The sequence below is a fragment of the Tiliqua scincoides genome, chromosome 1 (assembly GCF_035046505.1).
Source record: "Tiliqua scincoides isolate rTilSci1 chromosome 1, rTilSci1.hap2, whole genome shotgun sequence".
In the NCBI taxonomy this organism is placed as follows: domain Eukaryota; kingdom Metazoa; phylum Chordata; class Lepidosauria; order Squamata; family Scincidae; genus Tiliqua; species Tiliqua scincoides.
This window is the reverse complement of record NC_089821.1, coordinates 310,620,243-310,639,318: the sequence shown is the minus strand read 5'-3', so window position 1 is coordinate 310,639,318 and position 19,076 is coordinate 310,620,243. Positions and strand designations below refer to the sequence as shown.

General features: G+C 45.9%; 1 protein-coding gene across 2 annotated transcripts; it reads left to right on the top strand.

Annotated features, from left to right (window-relative positions):
- The first annotated feature begins 3,084 nt into the window (after positions 1 to 3,084).
- GNPNAT1 (glucosamine-phosphate N-acetyltransferase 1) lies at positions 3,085 to 18,892 on the top strand. Of its 2 annotated transcripts, none has more exons than XM_066611510.1 (6): positions 3,085 to 3,194; positions 11,868 to 12,016; positions 14,279 to 14,341; positions 14,695 to 14,822; positions 15,241 to 15,302; positions 17,814 to 18,892. In XM_066611510.1, exons 2-6 carry the CDS (start codon positions 11,893 to 11,895, stop codon positions 17,959 to 17,961), a joined length of 525 nt encoding a protein of 174 aa, XP_066467607.1. In that variant the 5' UTR covers positions 3,085 to 3,194; positions 11,868 to 11,892; the 3' UTR covers positions 17,962 to 18,892. The 2 variants fall into 2 exon arrangements, with proteins under 2 accessions (XP_066467607.1, XP_066467526.1); XM_066611429.1 differs by having other exon boundaries at positions 11,868 to 12,064.
- Positions 18,893 to 19,076: the final 184 nt, after the last annotated feature.

Below are 19,076 nucleotides of genomic sequence, written 5' to 3'. Positions count from 1 at the left end.
CAGTTCGAGGCCACCAGCACCGTGTGACCTTGAAGCAGCTGACAAGCTGAAGCCGAGCTATTCCATCTGCTCTGAGCGTGGGAGGATGGAGGCCAGAACGTTAAACCAGATCGGAGTGTAACACCTTGAATGTAGTGGTTCTTGAAAGAAAGAACCTTCTTTCAATTTGTAAAAATCCCTATTTAATAAGGGATTTATAAAAGCCTGCCTATGTAAACCGCCTTGAATAAGACCAAGAAAGGCGGCATATAAATACCTGTTGTTGTTGTTGTTGTTGTTATTAAACTTTATTTATATCCTGCCCTTCTCCCTAAAAGGGACCCAGGGCGGCTTACAACATGTTAAAAACAGATAAAAAACATAATTTAACCAACAGATAAAAAACATATTAAAAACACATTAACAGATACCATAAAAACAGTAGTCAGATAAAAAGAGCATAAAGCAGCAGATCATAGAGGAATCTGGCCTGTAAAAAATACTAAAAGATGTAGAAAAGATGTTATAAAGATGTTATAAAAGATGTTATAAAGGCCATGAACTCAGAAGGCTTGTTTAAACAGAAGGGTCTTCAGGCCTCGCCGAAAAGTCTCAAGAGAGGGAGCCATTCTCAAGTCAAGGGAAAGGGAGTTCCATAACGTTGGTGTCACTACTGAGAAGGCCATATTTCGTGCTGCCGCCCCACATACCTCCTTAGGCGGCGGCACTTGTAAAAAGGCCTTCTCTGACGACCTAAGAGGACGAGCCGGATTGTACAGGAGTAGGCGGTCTCTAAGATACCCTGGCCCAGAGCAGTATAGGGCCAGGTGCTGCTCCTGCATCTTTGTAACAGCATCTCAACATCAGTGCTGTAAACAATCATGGTTATCTATCTATCTGCAGCTGATGACTGCAGATCAGGTTGCTGTTTTAGAGAGAGAAGCAGGCCAGGCTATTTTCTACCTAGTCCGTTGGCCACTCAAGTCAGAACTGCTTTTTATGGATAATCTCTGTGGTTGAGAATTCCTGCAGAGCAGAGCACGCTAGCACAGAAAGTGACTCTTTGGGTGTGCCCAGTACAAACATGAGTATTGAGGGTGCTTTTTCCACCGTCTAGTGCTGTCTGCATCAGAATCTGAACCATTTTGGAGGTTTCCGTAGCAATGGAAGATGAGTCATTAGGATGGAGAAATTGCCATGCATGACAAACCAGCCATGAAAAGCCTTCATTTTGTCCTTGATGGGGTTGCACTCAGTCTAGCCAACTAGGCTGCTGCCTCAAAAGCTCATGCCCTGAGCAACCAGATTAGTCTCTATGGCCATGAGTATGACCAGGACATTCTCCACTCACATTCCATCAAAATGTATGGAATCTGTGCAGCAGCAGCACTGTGCATTCCTCCAGAGGGACTTGACCCCTTTCCCTCTACTCTCTCACTACACTATCAGGCAGGGGCCCTTAATGGAAAATAGTTGGTGGGACTGATTAAAGTCGGGGTTTCTTCACAGCAGTTCATCATTACTTTTTGGAACTTGTGGCCACAAACTGAAGAGATGGCCACAGACTTAAATGGCTTTAAAAGGTGAGTCAACAAATTCACAGACGAGGAGAGCTCTGTCAGTGGCTATTTTTAAAATTTATACTCTGTCTTTACCTTGCAAAGGCAAATGTGGTTTCATGTAGATGTTGCAAAGCATGAGGAACCAAACAGAACCCTGTGGCACCGCACACTGTATAGGCCAGGGTGCTTAACAGGCATCCCCCAGCACCACGATCTGTGCCCCAACTTGGGCCCCAATTTGGCCAACCGACGCAGAAGGACACCATGGTTGATGAGGCTAAAAGGCCAGCAGGGGCACACACCTGGTCTAGTTCTTGACATACCTCAGTGTTTCCCCAACTTTTTCTATGCATGGGGCAATTCTTCTATCCCTTCTGCCCTGCAAATCTTTAGCACTAAGGTTAAGGCCTAAATTTTATATGGAATACCCATCTGGACGTCTAGGGAGATGCTCGTTACACTCTCACATAACACCAGAACCAGGGGACATCCACTAAAATTGAGTGTTGGGAGAGTTAGGACAAAAGAAAATATTTCTTTACTCAGCGTGTGGTTGGTCTGTGGAACTCCTTGCCACAGGATGTGGTGATGGCGTCTAGCCTGGATGTCTTTAAAAGGGGATTGGACAAGTTTCTGGAGGAAAAATCCACTACAGGTTACAAGCCATGATGTGTATGCGCAACCTCCTGATTTTAGAAATGGACTATTTCAGAATGCCAGATGCAAGGGAGGGCACCAGGATGAGGTCTCTTGTTATCTGGTGTGCTCCCTGGGGCATTTGGTGGGACGTTGTGAGATACAGGAAGCTGGTCTAGATGGGCCTATGGCCTGATCCAGTGGGGCTTTTCTTATGTTCTTATGTTCATTTGGTGCCAGCGTTGAGAGGATCCAGTCACGGTTTTTGTATGAAATATTTGCCTTACACGCTGCATTCCATATGCCGTGCTATGTTTGGAAGCACAAATTAGAAGCCATGGCCAGGGTTAGTTTCTGCAAACTCTGGTTATGTGCAGAATTCTGGTTCACACAATGCGTGAGGGTGGTGGGTGCCTCAGGGACTCCAGTGGGGAGGCTCTGCCTCACCTGCCTCCCCCCACTGCACACCCCTGCCAAGATGGTTAGTAGAACCTCCACCTTCAGGAGCAGTATATCCCTGCATGCTACTGTCTCCCTGCCTGTAACAGCCCTTTGAGTGGTCTGGCAGGAAGGGGAGGTGGAAACATTCCAGCCCCCCGAACTGCTGCACCGCTTTAGCAGAGGGGAAGAAACAGCAGAGGACACGTGGGCCTGCCCAAGCACTAGGAGGCAATGCGCATGCGCATCCCGGCTCCTCCTCCGCGCCTTCCCCGCTCAGAAACACGCGCATGCGCCCTGGTAAACCTGGTCGAGTAGTCCGGGCGAGGGGGGTGGGGCTGAACTATGTGGGCGGGATACGTAGTGGAGGAGCTTCCCGATTAGCTACAGTGTCACTCGCCCACCCTAAGCCCCGCCTCCTCCGCGAATCGCCACGTCAGTCAAGCACCGCCCGCTCTGGGCTTGCGCATGCGCGCTCGATGGCAGCCAGTGGCTCCTCTCGAGCCGGCGTCGGGAGAGGGCGAGGCGCGGGAGCGGCGCGCGGCTGAGGGAAGGAAGGAAGGAGGTCGGCTGGGGAGGGTGAGTGACGCGAGCCGCAGCAGGACCCCGTCAATGCTGGGCGGAGCGAGACGAGAGTGCCCCTGCCCATGTGCAGAGCGCCTTCCTCTCCTCTCGCAGCCCCCCAGGCGCTCCTCCTCCAGGCGAGTCCTGGCCGCCCCAGACTGTGGCTCAGGACAGAAGCAGCGGGGGACCGTGCATTTGCCCCTGCCCATGTGCAGAGCGCCTTCATTGGACCTCCTTGCAGGGTGGCTGTGAGGGTTGCTGCAGCCCTGCGAGGTAGGCTGGCATGTGGTTGCCACATGGGGCTTCCTGACAGCCCCGCCTGCCTGCCTGCCTCTTCTCTGGTGCTGCACTGGGGGTGCCAGGGACACAGCTAGGGGGGAGGCACATGGCAGCTGCAGCACCTGTGGCAGTGGCATAGTTAGAGGGGGGCAAAGCACTGAGTTTTTCAGGGAGCCTCACTACAGCTGCAAAGCACTACATTTTGCAGGGAGCTCTACAAAGGGCCCCTCCTCCCCCCTTTGGAGCCATTGGAGCCTCTGTTTGCTCCCCCCACCTGAAATGGCTGGGGGGGAGGAGGGGCACCTTGCATGCTGTGGGGAAGCTCCCTGCAAAACTTAGTGCTTTGCATCCCCTCTGGTTACGCCACTGGCCTGGAGAGAGACCCCCTTTGCATTCTGCCTTTTTCAGACACACCCCTAAAAATGAAGGTTAAGCTTATGAAGCCACTTGTGGCCGCACCACATGTGGGTCCACGGATGTGGGTACAAGTCTGTGTAGAGTCTGCTGTGTATGTGGTGCTTCACAAGTAATAAGAATGGCCCTGGGAGGTTAGAGTTGTGCTGCTGGGCTCATGGGGGAGCCAGGCGTGCCTGTGGCTCTTGATTACGTGTTGCTCTACTAAACCTGGGCCTGAGGATATGTAATGTATGAACCAGCAGTCAAAGGCACACTCTTCGTATATTCCATACCCTGGAGCAGTTATTTTCAACCTTTTTCATCTCACGGCACACTGACAAGGCTCTAAAATGGTCAAGGCACACCACCAGGTTTTTGACAATTAACAAGGCACACCATGCTGCCAGTGGGGGGTTCACGTCTCCCATTGGTCATATTAATAAATGACCTTCCCCCAAATTCTGTGGCACACTTGTAGACCATTTGCAGCACACCAGTGTGCCACGGAACAGTGGTTGAAAATGGCTGCCCCAGAGGGTTATGTGTGCATATGTGCGCACGAGTATATTCTCTTGCATTGGAGATACTGGGGTGGTCAGTGGAACTCTTCTGTGGATGTTGGGGGTGAGTGGGTGCTCTGGTCTGGGACACACTGAGAAAAGGTGATGGCAGAAAGTGACAGCTGTGGGTAGTACACTAATATAAAGCAGTCATGCCTGGGGTGCATAGGCTAAGAGTCTCTCTTCAACTGCAGAAGTTTCCACACTGTGGCTTTCGGCAGGCACAGATCGCATAGATTGCCTACATAGAGACCACGCCAACAGCTTTTGCTCCCCAAAGCAGTGGTCTTCAAACTTTTTGTGGCATGACCTGAGACTGGGGACCCACCACTGATCCTACCGCTATCATTACTGGATTGGAGCCAAACTCTTGCACAGGCTTTGAAGGGTTGCTGGAACCCCACTGGGATCACAACCCACAGGTTGAAGAACACTGTCTGGAAGGATGTGTGAAACAGACTTGGTCTTCCCAGGTTATTGGAACTAAGGGGCTGTATTTGTTGGGCTATGAGACAAGATGAACTTGGCTGTATTGCAGAAGCATTGACTTGCTACCTACAGGACTGGTTCAGATGGTAGTCTCACTGCCCATCCTACAGGTGTGGAGAAGAACTGTGCCTGAGCAGGTGTACTCCCTCCCCTCCCACTGCACTGTCCTTCTGCAATGGGCAGTTCACCTGAAAGACACAAAACCAAGGCCCAAGTTTGGTGGCAGCTTCAATGAGCTGCCCCTCCTGCTATTTTTTCATAATCGGTTTGACACTTGTCTCTAGTGAGTAGGACATCTGGAATGTATACTCTTCTGTTTCCTTATTAGCTTTCTCCACCTTTTTATTAAACATTTCCTTGACATTTTAATCTTTGGTTCAGCTGCAATGTTCATTTCAGGACCAGAATGCTTGTATGTACTGCAACAAAAGGAGTAGAGTTTAGGAAAGTGTGACTTCATCAAAGTAGTAAAGGTGGGACCTCTTTATCCACTGGTTTGGCATCCACAGATTTGATTCAGTATGGGTGCCAGAACTGCGCTGGAAGCCTCACCCGACCTCCCGGGTGCAACTGGAAGCACCTTCCTGTCGTGTCCAGGAGGTGTTCTGAGGTCCTTACAGGCTGTGTGTGGCCTCTCTGGGCAGAACACCTCCGGATGCGAACATAAGAGCAGCCCCACTGGATCAGGCCATAGGCTCATCTAGTCCAGCTTCCTGTATCTCACAGCGGCCCCACCAAATGCCCCAGGGAGTACACCTGATAACAAGAGACCTGCATCCTGGTGCCCTCCCTTGCACCTGACAGAGCCCATTTCTGAAATCAGGAGGTTGCACATACACATCATAGCTTGTAACCTATAATGGATTTTTCCTCCAGAAACTTGTCCAATCCCCTTTTAAAGGCATCCAGGCCAGATGCCTTCACCACATCCTGCGGCAAGGAGTTCCACAGACCAACCACACGCTGAGTAAAGAAATATTTTCTTTTGTCTGTCTTAACTCTCCCAACACTCAATTTTGGTGGATGTCCCCTGGTTTTGGTGTTATGTGAGAGTGTAAAGAGCATCTCTAGCCACTTTATCCTTCCCTTGCATAATTTTGTATGTCTCAGTCATGTCCCCCCTCAGGTGTCCCTTTTCTAGGCTGAAGAGGCCCAAAAGCTGTAGCCTTTCCTCATAAGGAAGGTTCCCCAGTCCAGCAATCATCTTAGATGCCCTCTTTTGCAGCTTTTCCATTTCCACTATACCCTTTTTGAGATGTGGCAACCAGAACTGGACACACAATACTATGGTGTGGCCTTACCATAGATTTGTACAACGGTATTATAATATTTGCCATTTTATTCTCAATACCTTTTCTAATGATCCCAAGCATAGAATTGGCCTTCTTTGCTGCCGCTGCACATTGGGTTGACACTTTCATCAACCTGTCCACCACCACCCCAAGATCTCTCTCCTGCTCTGTCACAGACAGCTCAGAACCCATTAGCCTATATGTGAAGTTTGATTTTTTGCCCCAATGTGCATGACTTTACACTTACTGACATTGAAGCGCATCTGCCATTTTGCTGCCCATTCTGCCAGTCTGGAGAGATCCTTCTGGAGCTCCTCACAATCACTTCTGGTCTTCACTGCTCGGAAAAGTTTGGTGTCGTCTGCAAACTTAGCCACCTCTCTGCTCACCCCTGTCTGCAGGTCATTTATGAAGAGGCTGAAGAGCACCGGTCCCAGACAGATCCTTGGGGCACACCACTTTTCACCTCTCTCCATTGTGAAAATTGCCCATTGACACACCACTCTCTGACACCCACTCTCAAACCAAGAGGTGCTTTGTGTCCAGAGGTCCTCTGATGGCCCCCCACCGGTGGATTCCATTATCCATGAGTTTTGATATCCGCAAAGGTTCCAGGAACATATCCTCCACAGATACCAAGGGTCAACCTGATTTAAGGCCCAGTTCTCTCCAACTTTCCAGAGCCGATGTAGCTGCAGTGCAACCCTGAGGTAAGGAAGCAGACATTCCCTTACCTTCAGGTAGCCTCTGTGACTGTCCCCCCACTGCAGGATGCAGCACACGCCCCCTTGGCATGGCTGCATCAATGCTGGAAAGTTGGATAGGAGTGGGTCCTTAGTCAGGATCTACCAAATTTGACTTGGCTTACTAGTCAGGCCTATATTTGTGGTTGCACTGGTGCCTCCTTTCCCTGTTGCAGCGCCCAAGTTGGGGAACTCCCTCTCCCAGAATATCTGTTTACCACTACCAGCACCCCAGCTCTTTGTCTCTCACCTGTTACATTTTTTTTTTTGTTCTGACAGGCTCGTCTGTGTGATTTTTTTTTCTTTGCTCCCTGCAGCAACAATATTGTAATTCCTATAACTTTGCTCTGCTTTCTTGTGTTTTTGTTATTTAAACTGTGATATTGTCTTTGGTTTTGTTTTTGATTGAATATATCAACTGCTTTGAGTGCTTCATGGAGAGGCAGGATACAAATCTTCAAAGAAGGAATGTACAAGAAGTTGTATGTGTCACCTGTGAGGCCTTCAGCAGCTGACCAGGACAGCCTGTTCTCTCTGTCAACAAAGTTGTATTGGCAACCTTCAGTCTCGAAAGACTATGGTATCGCGCTCTGAAAGGTGGTTCTGGCACAGCGTCTAGTGTGGCTGAAAAGGCCAATCCGGGAGTGACAATCCCTTCCACACCGGGAGCAAGTGCAGTCTGTCCCTGGTCTGTCTCCCTGGCTATGGGCCTTCCTTCTTTGCCTCTTAGCCTCAGACTGTTGGCAAAGTGTCTCTTCAAACTGGGAAAGGCCATGCTGCACAGCCTGCCTCCAAGCGGGCCGCTCAGAGGCCAGGGTTTCCCACTTGTTGAGGTCCATCCCTAAGGCCTTCAGATCCCTCTTGCAGATGTCCTTGTATCGCAGCTGTGGTCTACCTGTAGGGCGCTTTCCTTGCACGAGTTCTCCATAGAGGAGATCCTTTGGGATCCGGCCATCATCCATTCTCACGACATGACCAAGCCAACGCAGGCGTCTCTGTTTCAGCAGTGAATACATGCTAGGGATTCCAGCACGTTCCAGGACTGTGTTGTTTGGAACTTTGTCCTGCCAGGTGATGCCGAGGATGCGTCGGAGGCAGCGCATGTGGAAAGCGCTCAGTTTCCTCTCCTGTTGTGGGCGAAGAGTCCATGACTCGCTGCAGTACAGAAGTGTACTCAGGACGCAAGCTCTGTAGACCTGGATCTTGGTATGTTCCGTCAGCTTCTTGTTGGACCAGACTCTCTTTGTGAGTCTGGAAAACGTGGTAGCTGCTTTACCGATGCGCCTGTTTAGCTCGGCATCGAGAGAATGACATTCTCTCGATGTCAACAAAGATGATGATGATAATAATAATAAAGCATGATCCATGCTTGCCTTCTTTTTTCCACTGCACTGGAATTTTCACTTCAATGGACTATCAGTTGTACAAAGTGAATTACAAAATATTTTGCATTTGTTCATATAAAGCAGTGATTGTCAACCTTTTTCATCTCATAGCATACTGACAAGGTGCTGAAATTATCAAGGTGCATCATTGGTTTTTGGACAACTGATAAGGCACATTGTGCTGCTGGCAGGGAGTTCACATCCCTCAGTGGCCCTACTAATAAATGACCCTCCCCCAAACTCCCGCGGCCCACTGTGGCACACCAGTGTGCCCCAGCACAGTGGTTGAAAATCGTTGGTAAAGGCTTATCGTGCTGCATAGATAGAAAACCAAATTTGTCTTCTTCTAAACTTTTGACTGTGTGTGGAATGTTTGTTTAACCCCAGATCCTGGTATGTTTTATCTCAAAGAACTTGCCTGATCAAAATGTAAATACTGTGTTAGTTATGTTAACCTTTTCTTGCATCACAGTAGGCCCCTGTGCAACTGTGTAATTTTTACAGTTTATTATTATGTGGTGTCTGTCACTGGTTTGTTTGATTTTATATTTTAACTATGTGCTAAAGAAAAATGTGGGTGGCTGATTTCAGATATAACTGAAGGGAAACTGGAAGGAAGAAGAGCAAGAGGAACGCAAACCAGTAGTAGCCCCATATCAAACCCTATCTTCTTGCCCCATAGCAAGCAGTGAAGATAAGAACATAAGAACAGCCCTGCTGGATCAGGCCATGCATCCTGGTGCCCTCCCTTGCATCTGGCATTCTGACATAGCCCATTTCTAAAATCAGGAGGTTGCACATACACATCATGGCTTGTACCCCGTAATGGATTTTTCCTCCAGAAACTTGTCCAATCCCCTTTTAAAGGCGTCCAGGCTAGACGCCGTCACCACATCCTGTGGCAAGGAGTTCCACAGACCGACCACACGCTGAGTAAAGAAATACTTTCTTTTGTCTGTCCTAACTCTCCCAACACTCAATTTTAGTGGATGTCCCCTAGTTCTGGTGTTATGTGAGAGTCTAAAGAGCATCTCTCTATCCACTCTGTCCATCCCCTGCATAATTTTGTATTATGGCGGACATGATTGAGACTTACAAAATTATGCACGGGAAGGATAAAGTGGATGGATAGACAGAAGATGATCTTTTGTCCTGAATTTCTTTTGCTGAGCAATTCTTATCCTGGGCAAGCCTGCAGTGTAGAGATGTGAAAGTTCAGGAAAAAACTGGAAAAATTTGGGAGAAAAAAGTTTTTCTTCATTCTTCCCTAGAAAATTTTCAATTTTTTTCTTTAATAGAAAAAATGGAAATTTCAGGGAACATTGAAAATAGATCTGCTGATATATATATTTTTTCCTTTTGGAATGAGTGAAACAATTATTAAGACAAGTTTTTACTCAGAATGCCAGGAACCATTTGGAATGAAGATTTGTACATAAGATGTTCTCTTTTTTGGTATACTAGCAATGACTGTGCATGCTTTCGACCAGCTTTCTTCAGTCTTGAGGTCATGACCCCAGTGGGGTCACAACAACTTACTTGAATGAAGAAGGTTGAAGACTGCTAGACTAGAGCACTACCAGTTAACGGGAGAGGCATCTGGTGTACCCCTTCAAGTACCAGGAGATTATGTCCCACTACTGCTCAAGTTATTAGCAATTGTGCTAAAAGAGCTTTCACCAGTTCCAGGCTTCATGGCAACTTTTTCTGCTGTCTCTAGAGTTAGGCTTTTTAGATGATAATGAAATAAAAACATGTAGCACCACTTTCTGCACTTCTTATTTGTGTAAAACAAACCAAAACCTTGAAATATGCAAAAAATTAGAACAATTTTCTAATACCTACATAAGAATAGTCCCACTGGATCAGGCCATAGGCCCATCTAGTCCAGCTTTCTGTATCTCATAGTGGCCCCACCAAATGCCCCAGGGAGCACACCTGATAACAAGAGACCTCATTCTGGTGCCCTCCCTTGCATCAGGCATTCTGACATACCTCTACATAGTCTCTTAACACTTCTGCATCTATGTGGGCTGCATCTGCTAACACTATACCACCTATATATACTGAGTTGGCAACCTTCAGTCTTGAAAGACTCTGGTATCGCGCTCTGAATGGTGGTTCTGGAACAGCGTCTAGTGTGGCTGAAAAGGCCGATTCGGGAGTGACAATCCCTTCCACACTGGGAGCAAGTGCAGTCTGTCCCTGGTCTGTCTCCCTGGCTATGGGCCTTCCTTCTTTGCCTCTTTGCCTCAGACTGTTGACCAAGTGTCTCTTCAAACTGGGAAAGGCCATGCTGCACAGCCTGCCTCTAAGTGGGCTGCTCAGAGGCCAGGGTTTCCCACCTGTTGAGGTCCACTCCTAAGGCCTTCAGATCCCTCTTGCAGATGTCCTTGTATCGCAGCTGTGGTCTACCTGTAGGGCGCTTTCCTTGTACGAGTTCTCCATAGAGGAGATCCTTTGGGATCCGGCCGTCATCCATTCTCACGACATGACCGAGCCCACCTATTTATTCACCTAGTGCACTTTTAATGCAATTATGATTTATAATTACAATTTATAAAAATGTGCCCTTGGAATAAAAACACACAATACCGCTTTTTGCACTTTTAACTTTGGAAAACACCATAATCTGCAAAAAAATTAAACTCTTCTCACTCACCTCCAGCTCTCTAATAAGAATATTTAGTTACAGTGAACGGTGCTGGGACATCATTATGGGGTGGGAAGTGGATGGGATGGGTGGACAGATACGGTCTGGGGAGGGGAGGGATCGATGATGGGGCCCCAGTCTCATACTTTATTTATTTATTAATTGAGGTTGCAGCATGAAAAAGGGTGAAGACCACTGCTGAATATACCAATTATTATATATCAATATAATTACTGCTGTACCTAGAGGGTGCTGCCAGCTTCACAAAAGACACATATAGGGCATTTGGTTCCCAGAAGGCAGCCAGCAGTGACCCACAAGCACACAAGTGAAGCTTTGGTGAAGAGTCTGGCACTCCTGCCCCCACAGTCCTTCTGACAGCAGGTGAACAATCAACCTTTTCACTTCTCCTTTCAAAGGACTGTGAGGCAGACCCTCTACTGCAAACGGAGAAGCAAGCATCTTCTTGCCTTGCCTTGCTGGGGGAAGGGTGTGGGGCAGAAACCACAAGGGGCTGTTGTGGGTACCACAGCCTCAGAGGAAGGGACGGTTCTTGCCCAAATTTCCAAGGACAGTGGGTACGTGTGGGTATGAGACAAGGGTAAGTTGAAGAGACAGGGAGCTGCTGGTTTGGTGGCAGCTCTGTATTTTTTTGCAATATCTGCTTCCACCAAGGAAGGAAAAGGGCAGAGGCCACAAGTCACAAAGTAACTTTAAGATGTAAAACAAGAAAAATGGATTCTGAGCTGCCATGAATAAAAGAATGCAAAGCCTGTGTCCCAAAGGCTTTAGAAAGGTGACAGATACATGGAAAACTAACAATAAGAAATGGCGGAGTGGTAAAATGTTCCTGAATGGCAGTTGTGTGACTATATGTCATTCTGATTTCAGTGTGCCTGGTGCAGTCTCTGTTGCCATGATGCCTGCAGCAAGGAGAGAACCTGACAGCATCCCAATGTACAACCCCTTGCTCCTTCAGGAACTGGACTGGAGCCAGAACACCGTGACATTTTCTCCTGCCATTTCTCCTGCAAACCCAGGTGATGGCTTAGTTTTAAGACCTCTTTGCAGTGCAGACATCAACAGAGGTATGGTCCACTTTCAATTCTTTGTTGTAATAAATAAAGTAGATGAGAATGGCAGGTGATTTGTGCTTAATCCCACTGCATTGAAAAGTCTTGAAAAATACAGGCTTGGTGATATTCTGAAACTGCATAATGGTTTGATAATGATGTTTTAATGGATCAACTGTGAGGGAAGGGGTCAAGCAGACTTTTGAATGTCGCAGATCTTCTCTCTGGCTCAAAAGTCTTGTGCAACCTGAAAACTTGATGGCAACGGAATAGTCAACTAATATGCACTGTTGGGAACGAGCATTCCACCTTTGTTTAGTTGTAAACATAGGGCTTCTGGATGTTAGGGAAGGCTAGCATACTGCAGAATTTTAGAACAAGAATCCAGTGTGTCTGGATTGAGGGCCACACAGATTCTGCACAGAATAAAGCGGCATCCAACACCGTGTCCACCAGTTTTCCCAGTGCTCACTATGTTCTTCGGTAAACTCATACCTAAACTTCATACCTAGATTTACTTTTGATGAAAAATTTCAGAGCAAAATCAGTCTTAATGTGACTATTTCATTTTAAGCATCATAGCTGGAAGAGCAGGATGGCTGGCTGTTGGGCTCATCTTGAATGTAATTGCGTGCCTGGGTTTTACTGCACCTTGAAAAACCAATATTTGGAAGACAGGAAGGCAGCAGCTACTTGGATCTCTTGCTTAGTCATAAGAACATAAGAATAGCCCCACTGGATCAGGCCATAGGCCCATCTAGTCCAGCTTCCTGCATCTCACAGCGGTGCACCAAATGCCCCAGGGAGCACACCTGATAACAAGAGACCTGCATCCTGGCGCCCTCCCTTGCATCTGGCATTCTGACATACCCATTTCTAAAATCAGGAGGTTGCACATACACATCATGGCTTGTAATCCATAGTGGATTTTTCCTCCAGAAACTTGTCCAATCCCTTTTTAAAGGCATCTAGACCAAATGCCGTCAGCACATGCTGTGGCAAGGAGTTCCACAGACTGACCACACACTGAGTAAAGAAATATTTTCTTTTGTCTGTCCTAACCCTCCCAACACTCACTTTTAGCGGTTCTGGCGGTCCCCTGGTTCTGGTGTTATGTGAGAGTGTAAAGAGCATCTCTCTAACCACTGTTCCCATCCCCTGCATAATTTTGTATGTCTCAATCATGTCCCCCCTCAGGCGTCTCTTTTCTAGGCTGAAGAGGCCCAAACGCCGTAGCCTTTCGTCATAGTCCTTTTTACACATCTCTCTCTGTAGTAAAATACTTGCTGGAAGGGCTCTGCCTCTTAAGCCTGGAACTCCCTCGCTGAGGGATGCCCATTTTCTGTTAGTTCCTCAAAACCCATTTCTTCCACAAAGCTTCTAACCCCTCCCCCCCAGCCCTTCTGTCTTACTGCAGCTTAGTTGCAGGATACATGTATGAAATGATCACATATTGTTCCTTGGTGCCTTCCTCCCTTCTGTGCTTTCTTAGACTGTGAGCATTTGCAGGAAGGGCCTCTTTTCTGTTGTGAAGCGCCAGCCCACTGATGACACTATGCAGCCCGCTGCATAGGTATTCAGGTGGATGCTGCAGCCAGGAGTGCCTTTTATCAACAATGGCAGTTTCTGGAGAGATCTGACCTGCCCCTAGTTATCTATGTTGCAATTAAATATGGATTACTGCAGTGGGCTCTGTGAAGTTGCCCTTGAAAAGCATTTGGAAGCATCTGCTGGGGCAGAATAGGGCTGCCCGTTTATGAAGCAGGATGGCTCATTGGAAGTGTATGGCAGAGTCAGACAACCATCTGCACTGGCTTTGTATTTGCTTCTTTGTTTAAGGTGCTGGTGCTTACTCTTAAACCCAGAGCATTTTGGGACCCTGTTACTTGACCAAGGACAACTTTCTGCCTTATTTACCTATTTGATTGCTTTGATCATCATTGGAAGCCCTGCTCTGTGTGCCTACCAGTAGTTTGTTTGAAATGCTGCAGGCACCTGCAGGGAAGAGGGCATTTTTAGTGGTAGCTCCAGTTGCCTGGAATGCCCTCTTTACGCACGCTCCCTGTTGTACTGTACTGCCGCTTGAAATTATTTGAGCGGTTGTTCTTATTTGTGTGCTGTTCTTGATAATTTAAGTTTGCAAGCTACTTTGGTTCCTTTTGAAGAAAAGCAGTATGAACACATTTTTGGAATAAATGTAATTAAATAAAACATTTTTTTAAATCGCAGGTTTTTTTAAAGTCCTGAGTCAGCTGACTGAAACTGGAGTTGTCAGCCCTGAGCAGTTCACCAGTAAGTGCACTTGTTTTTGTGCTTTGAAAAAAGGGAATAGAAAAACTTTCTTTCCATGGCAGGTCTCTTGTGCTGAGACTTTCCTTCTCCTCCTCCAAAGCAGAGGTCTTATTGGACAGCTCTAGCGAAATTAGCACTGTAGTGCTCTGAAGAGGCCTTTGTCCTCTGTTCTTGGGCAGCCTAAGAATATCTCCACATTGGGCTTGACCAAAAGCCTCTCGCATCCCCTTCATCTGCATGTCCTGGGTTGTCATTTGAGCAGGCAAATATGAACAGAGCTGCAAGAATAACCTAATATGTAAGATTGCCATATCATTCTATGGTGAAGAGTCTTCCTGCTTGTTTTCCCACAGAAACTTTTGAACTCATGAAGAATTCTGGGGACTATTACGTTACTGTGGTGGAAGACACTAGTGTGGGACAGATTGTGGCCACTGCAACTTTAATCATAGAACATAAATTTACTCACTCATGTGCAAAGGTATGTATACTATTACTACACCGTTAAACTGTGTTTATGGTCCAGAAAAAAAGTTAGATTTTAACAGGATAAGTATGCTTGACTTCCTGTGGCTTGTGTGCCTATGGCCCAAGAAGTGTTTGATGCCTATTTTTTGCTACATGTCTAATGTTGTTTTTAATGGCAAGCAAGTCTTAAGTGCTATGTATACAGAAAGTGGAAGTAATAAGGTTCCCACTCAAACTTAGTTTACAGATTTTTTTCTCCCATCCAAGGTTTTTTTGGAGGGGAGGAGACTGGAAAATGTTTTGGGGGCAAGACTGGAAAAAGTTTCATGTAGAATGGCCCTTAACATGTTTTCTCAGTAGTAAGTCCCTTTGTGAGATGCAATTTTTGTCTTATGAAAAAAAGTTGTAAAGAATATTGTCTATTTTTGCAGAGAGGAAGAATAGAAGATGTGGTTGTAAGTGGGGAGTGCCGCGGAAAACAACTTGGGAAGCTGTAAGTATTTATTTGTGGTAGCAATTTTTGACTGTCCTTCGTCTCTTGATATCCTGCTGAGTTTGTGAGCAAATCACAAATGGTGGATAAGCACAGAAAAATAGTTTTTGCACATCTGCGTACTTCTCATATGAGATTTTGTAGTGATAGTAATTTGTATTACAAAGCGTATTTCAAGTGTTCAGAACGTTTTTCAGTAATCAACACTGTAAAGTAAACCAGAGAGAGGTGCAGTCCTGCCATGGCTGAGTGTAATGGCTTGGTTTAGCTGCATCACCTAGTCATGAATTCAAGGCTGGGATAGGTGAGCTGGTGCAGGTTTGCCTCTAGGCCAGTGCTTCTCAAACTGTGGGTCAAGACTCACTAGGTGGGTCCCTGTTCATTTCAATGTGTATTTTATTTTTAATATATTGAACTTGATGCTACCATGGTATGTAACTGCATTGGGGAAATGTTACAGATCTGTTCTTTTAACAGGCTACCATGTTAACTTTGACTACTGTAGATCTGCTTTTAATAATGATAGTCAATGGGGTGTAGTGCTGTCTAAGTATGGATAGGATTACAGCTTTGGGGATGTTTGGGGAGTTTTTTAAACAGATCAGCAATGACATGGGAAGGTTAGGAGGGTTCTTTATTTTAAATAAATTTTTAAACTTATTGTAAACTTCTAATTTACTTGCTTAAATTTGGTTTTGTTGTATGGGGGTAAAAAAATTTTCTGCTGGGTGATGTCACTTCTGGCCATAACATCACTTCCAAGTTAGTGACATCACTTCTGATGGGTCCTGACAGACTGTCATTCTAAAAAGTAGGTCCCAGTCAGTGCTATAATATTTGAGAACCACTTCTCTAAGCCATTTGGACAGCTGCTTTTTTCACATAAAACTTGAATCTATACTAAGGCTTAATAAGTGTCTTTGCTCAGCTCTCTTATCTCTCAAACATTAGCAGCAACGAGAGGGCTCCCTTCTCCCCCACCCTGGTCGCTGTGGAGCAGCACATGGGCTCTTTTCCTTCTCTTTGAACAGGAAGACTGGTGAAGGGGCTGATGGGAGTTGTAGCCTTTGCAAGGGCTATTTTTGTGGCAGCTTCCATCCACCCTTGTGGATGGAAAAAAGGGGGAAAGAACCTTGTGCAGACTTGGCATGCTGCATCCAAAGCAACGAAAGGGGAAAGATAGGATCCAGCTATCCCCAGTGGGGTAAGGATGTGTTTGGGGTGGGCCCATGGAAGGAGTTCATCCCTCACTTTTATTAGGGATAATTTAGATCCACCAACATTAATTTTTTAAATCAAAACTTGAGGACTTTGGTGACAAGCTCCAGTGTGTTCTCTGTTGGTGACCTTGTAGCCTACTTTAATTAATAGACTAGTATAGTGCAAGGGTTAAGTTATAATGCAGCTCGGGTTCAGCTTGCCTGTCAGAAACCCAAAATAGTAGCTTGCAGTCATGAAGCTTACTGTATAGCAGCGATTTTCAACCTTTTTCTTCTCGGCACACCATGCTACCAGTAGGGGGCTCGCATCCCCCATTGGCCCTGCTAACATGTGAGCCTCCTCCAAATTCCTGTGGCACACCTGCGGACCACTCACGGCACACCAATGTGGCATTGCACAGTGGTTGAAAATGGCTGCTGTATAGTCTTAGGCTGATATATGACTGGCCCAGCCTCTCCCATAGAACTGCTAGGCTAAAATGCTGCTCTGAGCCCCTTACAAGGAGAGATACAAATATAAAAGAATATTTACAAATTGAAACTCTGGCTAGTTCTTTGCTTGCCTTCTGGGCATTCAGCCCACAATCAGGATTTGATAGTCTACTCTTCCAAGTGGCCTGCCCTGCCCTTTGGTTAACAATACCAAACTACACACGGCTGCTCGTGTAGTTGCTGGGGCACGTCGGTTTGACTCTGTCGAGCCGTTGCTCCGGCGGCTACACTGGCTGCCGCTTCTGTTCCGGGCCCAATTCAAGGTGCTAGTTTTGACTTTTAAAGCCCTTTACGGCTCGGGTCCGGGGTATTTGAGGGACCGCCTCCTTCCCTACAATCCTGCCCGTGCTCTTAGATCATCTGGGGGGGCCCTTTTGACTGTGCCGCCACTAAGAGATGTGAGGGGACGGCGGCCAGGAAGAGGGCCTTCTCGGTAGTGGCCCCCGAACTGTGGAATACCCTCCCCTTAGAACTGAGAACTGCTCCCTCGTTGCTAACGTCTCGGCGTGGACTGAAGACCTTTTTATTTCAAAAAGCTTTTAATTGTTGACAGGCTGGCTGGCGTTCTTGCTTCTTATATGAAAATCCATGGGGTTTGTTTGTTTTTAGATTTTTTAATTATTGTAAATTGTTTTTAATTGTTTTTCATGTTGCACTTTTAAATTGTAAGCCGCCTTGTGTGCCCGTTGGGCAAAAAGGTGGGGTATAAATTAATAAAATAATAATAATAATACATCTTTCGTCCTTGGGTCTTACAGAGGGGCATAATGACAACATACTGTTTGTGTTTTCTTTTTAGATTAACATCAACTCTTACACTGTTAAGCAAGAGATTGAATTGCTACAAAATTACTCTTGAATGTTTACCTAAAAATGTGGCTTTCTATAAAAAATTTGGATATTCAGTATCTGAAGAAAACTACATGTATCAAAGGTTCTTCAATTAAAGACCTTCCAGCTGTAATCTCTTGTAACAGGCTATTGGTGGAGGAGCTTGTGCTACTGTCTTCTTCGTGGAAACAAATTTGCTGCAACTGAAACTATCACCTAGAGGCAGCATAGCAATGTTCAAATTATCCAGATGATTTTAGGGTTCCTTGGCAATAGTGAAACCTGTAAAAAAGCTGTTTCCTACATGTTATAGAATGCTTTTTGCTAGCTGGTAGATGAATGAAGAAAAGGGTGGGAGGTGAAAAAACCAAAGAGGTATATCTTTACCTGACACGTTTTTTGCCTTGTATTTTTCTAAAGTTTTATGCTCTTTTTGTTGGTTAGCCAAACAGGCTAATGGGGCTAGAGGGACTTGGGCAGTCCTTGGGGTAGGAATACATGCAAGACTAAGTAGTCCTCTGCAGGATTAATTTCATGGGTGGTAGCTTGGACAGTCATACTGAACCTAGTGCCGTAAAGGGGAGTATAAATTAGACATGGACTATGCAAAACATCTTTCAAATATATTTTAATAGTAGGTCACTGGACACCTCATCTGTTGGAATTCTTATTTATATTCTTTGCTAGTGCAGTCTTCTGCCATAAGCTATGAAGCCAAAGTCTTGTCATCTTTCATTTTTCCCTTTTCAATAGATAATTTAACACTTCCTGTCCAACTCCTCAGTTTAAAGTGGAAGGAGGTGTCTGTATTGTGTTTTCAGGGCATTATCAGCAAGTGAAGGTTATTGCAGAAAACTGTTGTAGGTCAGTAAGACTCTCCAAACTATTACAGAATCACAGAAGACTGCTGTAAGTTGGAATGGGTGTTCCATTAATTTCTTGTGGTACTTTAACTTGATATGTCTTATTTATTCAGTTTTAAAAAAAAAAAATTGTACAATTGAAATGGAGACTTAATAAATCTTATTTTGAATGGAGTCATAAGGATTATAGTGGAAGAAATGTCACTATTTTTGAGAATTGTCTCTTTTGGGTACAGAGTTGGTTCCAGGCTTGTACCTGACATATGTGCACAGACACCAGCAGTATTAGCTAGAGCAGCTTCAGAAGAGGAGGTGAGTAACCTCAAGGATAAAGCTGTACCAAGAAACTATGGTCAGAAAGGCAGGGG